Source organism: Orcinus orca, chromosome 9 (genome assembly GCF_937001465.1).
Source record: "Orcinus orca chromosome 9, mOrcOrc1.1, whole genome shotgun sequence".
NCBI lineage: Eukaryota > Metazoa > Chordata > Mammalia > Artiodactyla > Delphinidae > Orcinus > Orcinus orca.
Window position 1 is genome coordinate 61,559,740 of NC_064567.1, and position 12,125 is coordinate 61,571,864.

The 12,125-nt window shown below is 42.5% G+C and overlaps 1 protein-coding gene across 20 annotated transcripts in view; it reads right to left on the reverse strand.

The window, feature by feature from the left end:
- ICA1 (islet cell autoantigen 1) overlaps positions 1-12,125 on the reverse strand; it is a 149,431-nt gene that overhangs the window by 13,354 nt on the left and 123,952 nt on the right. For 19 of the 20 annotated variants that reach the window (XM_033420438.2, XM_033420430.2, XM_033420435.2 and 16 more), the window contains one exon: positions 9,852-9,884. The exons of the other annotated variant lie outside the window; for it this stretch is intronic. In XM_033420438.2, the coding sequence (XP_033276329.1) occupies positions 9,852-9,884 (33 nt within the window). The remainder of the gene's footprint in view (positions 1-9,851; positions 9,885-12,125) is intronic. 20 annotated transcript variants of the gene reach the window in all.

Sequence of the window (12,125 nt, forward strand, 5' to 3'; positions counted from 1 at the left end):
CCTTTAGTTTCTCCTCAAGGGTTATAGATAATATCCTGAGCCATATCCTTGAGTTGTTTTACAGATACTAAAACCCCCACCCAGTGGAGGAAGTTAACTGCATGCTGACCACCAGCATGTAGACAAGTTGGAACCAGAAGGTTGATGACTGAGATTCCTGTAATATCACCTTGTTACCTTACCATCAACCAATCAGAGAAGTGTATGAGTTGATCAGACACCCTGCAAGCCACACCCCTAAGCTTGCCTTGAAAACCCTTTCACTAAAAGCCATCGTGGAGTTCTGGTCTTTTGAGCATGAGCTGCCCGTCCTCCTTGCTTGGCTCTACAATAAATGCTGCACTCTCCTTCACCACAACCTGGTGTCAGTAAATTGGCTTTGCTGCTAGTTGGGCAAGTGGACCCTTGTTTAGTTCTCACTCATTCTCTTTCCTTCAAAGCAAGTCCAGTTTCTGAGCCATTAGAATTGCATTGAAATAGTTTCCACAAAATTCTAGAGTGTTGGTTTCTCCTTAATATAAAAGCACATTTACCACCAATACATTTCTCAGACATGAAACAAAGCCAGGATTGAAGGCATGTTGGAGATCTTAGTTCCTTGTTTGTATAGCTTCCCAAATCTTCCCATACAAGCCCCAAATTCACAACCAACACACCATGTGGCAGCCTGCCCTGCCAACCAGGATGAGAAGGGGAGCCTCACCATGCCCAGACTGACCCAGGGAGATGGGAGCAGAGGTATCAGGAAGTCTAACAATGACCAAGAAAGACATCCTTGCCTCCTGTCTCATTTGCGGCACCCCAAGTGCATAAAACAAAGGAAAAGCGGGTCTGGTTTGCCTGAGGGCAGCAGTGAAAGAATGACAGGAAAACAGGGCAAATCACACACGGAACCACTGGAGAATGAGCTTCACAGACCAAAGACAGCCCTGGAGGGTTGGAGTGAGCACTGGACCAAAGGAGGAGCCCCTGGACCTTCCTTTACTTGCTGTGTGACTTTGGCAAGACCCTTAACCCCTCTGGGCCTCTGTTTTATCATCTATAAAATTTTATTAATAATGCCCACTTGAATATCATCAGGACGATCAAAAGAAATACAACTGAAACCTCATTGCCAGTCCAGAAGGAAGACTTTTGAGATTCATTCTTAGAATATGAACAATGACAAACTACTAAATAGTGAGTACAAGTAGAATGGGGGCATTACTATCACAAATCCTATAACCTTTCATTGAGTTTTCTACATATTTTGAAAACCAAGAATTGATGATTTTTTTAAACTCTGGCTTTGTTATGGTGTCTAACTGCTACTTGGAAACTACAAACATTTTTGTTGTTAAGTCATGAAGAGAGGGAACAATCATGATTTACATTTTCTCTGAGCTAGATGGTAATGCTGACACTGTCATATTAAGTGAGGTGAACAGGTTTCCCTCAAATATATGAGATAATTTTTAAAAAGCCTTCACATGAATTAGATAAAGCTCTTATAAAGCTCCGGCTTTACTGGATCTATTTTCAACTATACTTTATAGAAAGATCTATGATAGAGGGGATTTTGGATGTGCTGTGCAGACTGGCTATCCATCAGGGAGGGGAGGGGTCCAGGCATGCTCATATCACTGTGGTTTAAAAATAGTGGCGAAATACCACCTTAATTGGACAGCTGTCTAATTTAAGCATTCTTCTTGTTTGTGTTATCACAGAGGTTTGCACTAAGATATAGCCTGTAGGTGTGGTGGTGAGAAGATTGGGAAAATGGCATTTTACTAAACAAGCTTCTGAGACAGTTCTGTAGTGACAGAGTAGTGCAGGAACCACTTAGGCCTGTGCGTGGTAGGGAAGGCAGGGCAGGAGAGGTGAGGCAGCTCACCGCTGTGAACAAAGGAAGGAACCTCAGCTGTGACAGGGTGTGTCCATCAACATGCATTTGGGTGTCCTTCCTCCCTCCCCCTCAGTCTCTCTCAGCATCACCCTTTTTACATCTATTAACTTCACAAATCTCTGTACTTCCTACTTTCAGTTGGGTCCTGAGTGCCCAAATCTTTTCTCATGGTTTACTTTCTGGCCTGACTGAAACCAGATGATTGCTGAACCAAACTCCTTTTATTGGAAACAATTCAAGTCGATGTACAGACCCTAGAGAAACAGATGACTTTAAAGGACCATTGAAAATTATGTGCATTCCTCCCAAAGTCACTTTACAGCTCTCCACTGAGTCAAAGCCTGGGGGAGCCTTCGTTGCTTTCATCTAGATGTCAATCCAGGGAAAATCACAACCAACATTAGCAACTACAAATAATAAACCTTGAGAGCCTTTCAAAAATAACCACAGACTGGAAGAGCTCTTTGTGTTTACTGTTTAGGTTTTGTGCGATGGTATTTAGAGTAGACCTCTTTGGGTTTTGCTAACTTAGCATCCCTTTCTTCCTCCTCTTTAGTTTCCCTTCGGGGAGACACCTTCTCCTCTGATCCTGGTGAGATACCACTTAAGATGCCTCACCACCTCATCCCAGGTGGATGTGTGACCTAGGCTGGCCAGAGTCTTTCATTTCTCAGTGCATGGTGACTGGCTCAGGGATGGGCTTCCCTGAGTTTGGAATATGGAAGCTGGAAGGAAAAGGGGCTCTCTTCTTTGGGATTCTAAGTTCTAAAGATGCAGAACTGAAGCTCCCAGTGATGATGGAGCCAAACAGGGAGGGAAGAGTCAGAAACAGAATCCTGACCACACTGTTTAAGCCCTTGGATACAGCCTTGCTTAAAGTCAATCCACCTAAGTTACATGGACCAATATCCATACATTCTTTTATTCTCTTTTAATTTTAAAGCTAAACTATTTAGAGAAGGATTTCTATTACTTCCAACCAAATGATTCCCAACTAATAATCTATCCTATCCAACTCAGATTTAGTGACTGAAATAAGAAAAGGACCCACGGGGAGGATGATACTGTCCAGAGCTAGTTCTGAATTGAGATTTAGTCTAAGGTCTACCATTGAATGTGGTCTATTACTTAGTGTCCTGGTTATTTAACAGTTAAAGCAGGCTGCACTGTGGATATTTTCTCTTTTAAGAAAACTTGTTAGCTGAAAGCAATGACACTGACACTGACTTGAACCTGAAAACAGGGAAACCTCCTAATTATTGCCCTGATAATTAAGATGCTTGAAATTACTGTACATAACTTGTAAGAAGATCACAAGTGAAAAAGGACAGGTTTAGGTCTGTAACCAGACAAGTCAAGACTTGAAAAATAACACTAGTCAGTTGGCTCTTAAGAATCATGCTATCATTTTCTCTGGAAATAATTCAACTCAACTGTGAGAATATGAGGACACACAGAGATACGATAAGCTCTTTGAGAGAAGCCTGGTGAGAGTTACAACTGGAGTCACAGCCTCCACCGTGTACATGAGCAAGCGTTGCTCCTGGGTTACGGAGCCCCACCCTGCCTTTGTCTTAAAGAATGAACAAAGAGATTGCAGGGGCCAAATCCACAGATACTCCTTCCAGCCCCCTTCATGCCCTTGCTGGCTCTCAAGTCTCCATGTTTACTTTCCTATCAGTAACCCAACCGCAGATAGTACTACAAAAATAAAGGGCAACACACGTGACATACTCAAATTCTCACTGCTTGGCCTCCAGCTCTACGACCCTTCATGCACTCCCTCATCCTTTGCAAGATTAGCCCTCCCTATGCTCTCCCCATGCTTGTGGGAGCCTGCTCTGCTCCCAGTATTATTCCAACATCAGCATCTGTAATTGTTCATTCTCCAAGGCTTCCTCTCCCTGACCTCAGGTGTGTGCACAGCCAACAATGTCAATCTTCACTTGATGGTGCTGTCTCTCCCCACACACCCCCTGTCAACTCACTGTCCTAGTTTCTTCTTTCTTCTACAGCCACACACTCTACTTTGTCACCACTCTTTTTGGGGCTGTCTGTAATCAATTTCCTGCCCCCACCTACACTGAAGTGGCCCTCTTGAAGGTTAACAGAGAGATCCTCATGGCAGATTCCAAGCCCCCTTTCTCAGGCTTTGACCTCTGTAGCACTTTGCACTAATGCCCGCTCTGGAAATGCTGTCATCTCCTGTGAGTCCCCATCAAGTGGCTCTCTTGGATGTCCTCCTATCTCCTTGATAATACTTTCCCTGCTGCCTCTTCCTATTCTGGTTGCCCTTAAGATTTCTTCCTAAGCCAACATCTCTCTCTTCCCTACATTCTCTACATAGAAGATCTCATTTGTTCTCATGGTTCCAGCATTGCTTGGGAGCATTCTCAAATCTCCATCTCCAACTCCAACTTCTTTCTTGAACTTGGATGACAAATTCCTACCTGGGGGCCCTTAGGGGTTTGCCCATTGGCGAACCTGCTGGCGCTCCATAAAAGGCACCCTCCTGTTGTATACCTTTGCTTAATTCAGCTGTGAGGTTATGACTCCCTTCCTCAAAAACCTTCAATGGCCCCCTCTGACTCCTGAGCGAAGTAACACTCCTTATGGTGGGTTCAGGACCACTACAGTCAAGCTTTAAGGCAGCTCTTTCAGCAGCTAGCCGACACTGCCTTCAGGGAAGCCTACGATTCAGCAAAACTCCTCCGACTGCCATTCCTCAAACATGCTTTCCTGCCTTCCTGTCTGGGAACCTGCTGTTTTCTACCAATGAGATGCCCAAAGAGAAGAGTCATACTCAACTGAAAGGGATCGTATAAATCATCTCCTCTAACTCATTTTACAGATGAGGAAAAATACACCCAGGCTAGGTGACCTCAAGGTCATATACTTTATTAGTTATAAATTATCTGGCTGGAGACCCATGGTCAAATTGTTTTTTCAGTGCACCACACTGCTTTCACTTCAGAGCCTATTAAGGATCTCATATATAAACAAATATTTAAGTTTTGTAAAGTTTGTAGGGTTTCTGAGGTCATATGGCTCCACTGGTAGCTAGGCAAAGCTCACAGCTGCAGGCACCATGGCAGAATGGTCGAGATGACAGAACCACTTAGCACGTTTACCCTGCCCTGCCCTGCCCAAGGATTCAAAAATAAAAACCCTATGCCTCTGGGAAAACATTCCCTAGGAACAATGATTCTGACCCAGTGAGTTTTCATTGAGTGAAAACTGACCTTCAGAGGAAGCTCTCAAGTTCAGACTGAGTGTGGGTGACAGAAACCTAATGTAGGAGCCAGGTGACAGCCCACTCGGGTGATATTTTTGAAATCATACTGAGGTTCATGACCTCAGCAGAAATTAGGAACACAGAAGATGGAAACATAACTACACAGACCCAAAATGAGAGCACAGGAAAACAAGTAGATAAATGTCACAGAAGTTCCCTTCATCTGTGTGTGAAACAGGAAGACACTCTGGTTTGCTCCCTGGTCCCCACTCTCAACATTATGACTAATTGTAAAGGCCACATGCTTGAAACACACATGAAAAACCCCAAACACCAACACTATCCTCACACTTGGGTAGGAAACCACCTTACGAAGCTGTCTAACAAGAAAAATAGTCTTCATTATAAAAGGCTCTGGTAACAAATTGTACTTGTTTGGAATTCAAGAATACTGCTTCTAAAAACTCCCTTCTGGTGAAAAAAGACATGGATAGTAATAGCAGATGGAGGAAAACCCACCCTGCCCACTCTCTGGGACACACACACACACACACACACACCCCAACCAAAAAGAAAACAAACAACCCCTCCCCCATCAGAGAAAAAAACCCCAACAATGCTAGACCCAGAGTAGGCACTCAAAAAATACTTTTTGGGGCTTCCCTGGTGGCGCAGTGGTTGAAAGTCCGCCTGCCGATGCAGGGGACACAGGTTCGTGCCCCGGTCCGGGAAGATCCCACATGCCGTGGAGCGGCTGGGCCCGTGAGCCATGGCCGCTGAGCCTGTGCGTCTGGAGCCTGTGCTCCGCAACGGGAAAAAGCCACAGCGGTGAGAGGCCCACGTACCACAAAAACAAAACAAAACAAAACGAATACTTTTTGATGAGCCTGCTCCTCCATTGTAGCATTAGAGCTTAACAAGCAAGCAGTATTACCGGAAAACTTGATACCTGGAGCAGGGGTAAAGCTACATAGAACACTACAGACTATAAGGTGATCCAATAAGAACAGTATTTGGTTTTAAGGTACACCATTATCTCATGAAAGGAACCAAGCCAGCAGTTTTCTCCCTAGGAGACTGAGGGAGACAGGGAGAAGGGAAAGTTTATGAGAAAAGATAATGAGCTTAGTGTTTGACACATGGCTGTGAGGAAGCAATGGGACCCCTAGTTAGCTACATATATATATATATATATAGGTAAGTACAGGAGACAGTTCTGAATGACTGGGCAGGACCTGGGTGCAGGGACAGAAATGCATATTACTGCTCCAGGCTAAAGCTTCTCACCCAGACATATGGGAGCTAGTGAGTGAGTGTCTCAGTCATTTGCTATTGGCCAGAATTTAGAATCGCAAATCTGGAGATAGAAACCAAGGAAGCAGCCAAAGACAAACATTTCCATTGTAATATGAACAATCAAACCATTTTAAAATTGGTCCAGTTAGTCCTGTCCTAGAGAGGGATATTTTGGATAAGGCCGAGTTAGGAGATTTAGGTGAGCTGAATTCATGTAACTCTCTTCTGCTTTATCCCACCACTTTCTGTTCAGTTATCTGAGAGTTATTTTTCTTGGCCCAACTTTGAGGAACACAAGGCTTTACATGTTATAACTTGTGAATTGAGACTAAGGACTGTCACATGTGGTCACAAGGTGATTTCAGAGCCACTTTCAAGTACCTCAAAATGTCACTCAGTTTCTTTTTCATTTAAAATGTTTGTATAAACTGGCCAAATACTGGTTTTCCATTACATTATCTATTTAGTAGGAGAAAACACATTTCATTATGACACTGAGTCGGAGTGATCTTCTGGGCCACGGCTCCTGAAGAATTGTGTCCTTGCTGTAGACAGAAGCGGTCTGCTCTCTGATAACACTGTACCAGGGCTTAGCCATGACTTGTTCAACAGAATCACCACTGGGAGTGAACCAGCCTCCAAGCAGCAGGGTGCTAGAGCTTACAGCTCCCCCAGCCCTATAAAGTCAGCCATCCCTGGATTAAGCTCTTTTTATTTCTTGATTGTTTAATGTCTTACATATTATAATCAGTATTTTAATTCACGATTTGGGCCTTCTGGCAGTTTTCCGAAGGGCACACATTTGGAAGTCAACTAATTAAGAGTATTCTTTTCTTCCATCACCGCAAGTTCTCTGTACACCGAGAGAATATTTTTATACTCGTGGCCATGTTAATTTTTAAGCTGATGCTACCCCTGGGGCTGCGGACGCATAAGAGGCAGATAGAGGGAAAGCACGGCTGGTGACTCAAGGGGGGCTTTGTGGGTTGGCAGAGATAAAGGGAAAGGAGAAATTATGTGACACTGCATTTAACCAAGAAAATTTGTAAATCAATTTTTCTGCCTGAGAACAAGTACACATTTTGAGGAAGAGCACATTCATCTCTTTATCTTCAGAATTAAGTCGAGTGCTCAAAAAAAAAAAGTATATGAGCCACAATTCTAGGAAACAAAGGTTGTAACTACAAACCAATGAGGTGTTTTAAAAGTAAGGAAAAAGATATCAATCTTATTCCAACATATCTTGGCACATGTGTTAGAAGAAGCTCATGAAAGTAAGCCTGTATCTTGGGCAGTTAGCATTTTTGACTTAATTCTGTGAAGAAAGGCATGGCTACTGGGTTAGTGTTGTACCACTATAACCAAGTTTAAAAAGTCAAAAACCAAAACCAAGAAACTTTTTTTTGGAAGAAGCAGGGAAACACGAGACTATAGACTCAAATGTGCTTGTGTCTGTGTAAAGAAGCACTGGAGGGATGCACTAAGGGATGGGAATGTTGGAATAGAGAGGAGAGTGGGCAGCAGCAATGGGAGTGAGGGGTTCGCTTTTGTTTTTTGCTGTATACGTTTATAGCATTTTGCTTTTTGCACCAACGTGAATATACCACCTACCCAAAAATTATGTTTAGTAAAATAATGAAATTAGATAGGAGATAATAAAAGCAAAGAGCAAACTATATAAATAAGAGGTTGGGAATAGGATAAGTCATATTCCTATCAAAATAAATTGAAGCTTATGTATAATTATAAATAACCTGTTAAATGTTAAGACTTGCTAAAACTAGGTGGTGGGTACCTAGTACTTGTTACCTTATTATCCTTATCTCACCTTTGTAAGACTGAAATATTTTCCCCCTCCAAAAAATAATTTGTTTAAAAGCACTTTTATTTCATCAAAATATTCTATCCTGAAGCCAAGGGAGAAACATTCTTATGAAAATATAGGCCATGTGATGGCAACCTGCATTAATTATTTGCTTTTTTACTTTCATACCCTGGTGTGATGTCAGTATTTACAAATAAGTAGACATTCTGATAAATATGCATGGACATTCATGAAATACTGCACAGTGTGTTGCCTAGAATGAAAAATTAGTAAGGAAAGTGGGTTTCTGCCCTCAAGTTTATATGCCTTAGCCTTGGAAACATTTTTTTTTTTTTTTTTAAAGCCTTGGAAACTTAGTGCTAGAGTTGTGATGCCTTTCCAATTTTGAAAAAAACTTTAACCAACGTCCTGTTTTCCAGAGTTTCTCCTCTCACACTCTGGGAATTAAATCCAAATCAAGCAAAGACTGAGTAGAGAAAATCATCAGCCCTAGGTAACTGGGGCTGGCAGGATGACCTTGCCCCACTTCTAGTCCTGTAAGAAACCTGTAAGACCAGGGCAGACGGTATGCCAGCCACCCAGGGCAAGGGATGCTCTAGAATTTGGCTGAGAATCTCAGGGGTAGGATGGAAAGCAAAGGCTATGACCAAGCTGAACACACTCAATTTCTTGGGATTGCTTAAGACTAGGCATGTCTCATCCAAATCCATAGTTCTGGAATCTCTTGTGGGGGGTTATTTAGTAAATGATTTTAGGTCTGGTGAACTTGGGTGTGGGACCTGGCCAGGCAAGCTTTCCCTGTGCATTTAACTAAGGTTCAATGAAGATAAGCACAGTACATCAGCAGGGCAACATTTCTTTCTTTCTTGTTTTTTTAATTAGATTTTTCTTTTTTTTGAAAATTGCCTAAATGCATAATTTATAATCTATTTATTTATTTTAAAAAATTTATCTATTTTTGGCCACACTATGCGCGGCACGTGGGATCTTAGTTCCCCAACCAGGGATCAAACCCGCAACCCCTGTAGTGGAAGTGCAGAGTCTTAACCACTGGACTGCCAGGGAAGTCCCAGCAGGGCAACATTTCTAGTCCTACCATCTCTGCTTACCGTTTGGAGAGTGTCCCTGTGTCAGAGACGATGAAAGACCCTTTGCATACTTGATCTCCAATCCTGGCAATAACCCAGCAAGACTGTTGCTACTGGCTCCAATTTACAAATGAGAACAATTGAGGCTAAAAGAGTTTAAGTATGAAGCAAGTTACTTAAGGCCATAGAGATCATTTCTAGGAGAACCATATCTAAATTCAGGTCTGTCTGATTCTGAAAGCCATGTTTTTTTTCTACTCCAGCATTCAACCTCTGACATAATAGCTTTTAGCTTTAGTAGTTTGAACATTATGTAATTACACTAAAGATGACAGATCTACACATACTATTTGTGCTTGAGCATATCTGAAGTCACTTATAAAGACAAATGACAGTCACCTAAAAACAATTGCTTGGGAATGCAAAGCTATTCAAAAGATAAAAATTACATTTTCCTGCATGTAACAACAGTATTTAAAATATTAAACAAATTATAACCCCAAAGAAATGCATAAATCTTACCACCTTCCTCGAGTTTCATGTCTAATAGTTCATCTACAGGTTCATTAGAGGAGAGGAAAGAAAAGAAAATTGAGTCATTTTCATCTTGTAAGGAGTTTGAGTCAAATTACTAAAATTGAGTTGTTTTCCTTAATCTAGACTACCTGAGCATGCATTATGTATAGAGCTTTTGTCTAAGGCAGATAAAACACTTTTTCCATCTTCAGCTGTAAATATAACACATGCATTTGGTTATCACCAATTCAGAAAGGTGTGTGTGTTCATATACTAACGCTAGGGTAAATACATGGCTTCAGGAAGAAATAGTATCCACAAACTCACTCACACAGAAGCAGAGGTCCTCAGATGATAATTTACCCAAGCTGCTGGCTCTCAATGAATGCTGAGTTAACAGCCTTGAATCCTTGTTTTGTTTGGTAGAAAACTATATGACACTGATCAACAATTCTCCTTCTACGGACAAATGTGTGACTTAAGTACCAGAAGATCGAGTGACGGTGAGCTAAGGAACCTCAGCCACGTGGGCCTGGCTAAAATAAAAGGGCAGATTACGGGTGAAAGAAGCCAACCTGTAAAGGCGACATTCAGCGTGATTCCAACTATATGACACTCTGGAAAAAGCAAAACTATGGAGACAATAAAAAGATCAGTGGTTGCTAGGAGTTTGGGGGAGGGAAAGTTGAATAGGTGAAGCAACGGGGGATTTTTAGGACAGTGAAAGTACTCTGCATGTGGTGGATACATGGCATTAAACATTTGTGAAAAGCTACAGACTGTACAACATCTAATGGAAACTATGGAATTTGAGAGATAATAATATGTCAGTGTTGGTTCATTGATTGTTTACCCTGGCGGGGGATGTTGCTAGCGGGGGTGGCTATGCATGTGCGGGGGGCAGGGCATATATGGGAACTCTTTGTACCTTCTGCCTGATAAAGTGTGTGCGTGTGCGTGTGTAGGCACAATATAACGACCTTAAAACTTGGTTTGCTCATAGGTACATTAGACTTTCTACAGGTCCCAGAATAAAGGACAGATCGCACTTCATTATAATGGATTCCATTCTGTGTACATATAAAATAAGGAAATCAACATTTACGATCTCAAAATATTATGCAGCTACCACAAGCAAGTGAACATATGGCACAAAGAGAAATCTGATCCCCCTGTACTGTCGCATGTTGTATAAATAAACGATCTATATTGATAATTTGAATAGAAATAGAATCAACTGGAGTTTACATTTTTCCCACAAAACTAAAATTTTTCTATTCGATTACTTAGATTCCCACAGGATTCGTGCTGTCAGCCCTGCATGATCCTGAGGCTGGAGGGTGATACAATACACCCTTACAATATTGTAAGAGTCTCTGACAAATACAGTCAGAGACTCTTACATGGCCAGCCTGCCTCTCTGGCTTCTTCTACCACTTACTCCCTCTGTCAACCTCTAGGACATTGTTCCTCTGACCTTCCCCTGGTCCTCCCTGGCTCATAGTCTTTGCCCAGGCTGTTTCTTTTGCTTTGATAGGTCTTGCAGTAGCCTTGACTTAGCCAGTTCCCCGATGCCCTCGAACAGGTGAAGTCACCCTAACACACAGGCCCATCGCCCTTGCAGCCCACACCCAAGTTGGAGTTGCCCGGTTACTTGTGTAATTGTTAGGTTACCACCTGCTTCCCCTTTTGACTGTAAGCCCCATCCTGGAAGGGTCCATCACCATGGGCCCAGAGCCCTGTGCTGTGTCCGCCACAGAGGTGGCCCTCAATTAACATCCGCTGAACAAATGAACAAGTACATGAGTAAGTGAAGGCATACAAGCACGAAGGGATGACACGAAGCCAAGCTGTAGAGGCAAAAAAGTGATAGGTTTTTTTTTTTTTTTCCCTGTTGAAAGACAGATGGGGGAAAAGCAAAGGAAGCAGTAAATGGGAGAAGAATAAAGTAGATGATGTGGTTGGAAAAGAAGGAAGGAAGACAGAGAGTGAAGGGAAGAGATGGAAGAGAGGGGGAGTTCTAGGGTGTAATCTGCCCCCTCCTGTCTCCTGGAAAGGCTGCCCCAGCAAAGGGCAGAGGCAGATACATTCCAAGAGGGCCAGGCTGAACAGGCGGTTGGGGTAATTTTAGTTCTCTTCCTATTACCTATAAAACTTTCCCCTGCATCTCCAAGAATTTGAGTCCCAGCGAAAGGCTCAGCTTTCCATCCTGAGTTCTGTCACACTTTACCCTACCCCATGCTCCTCATGCGAGAATGCACCAGTGAATGAATGGGCTGT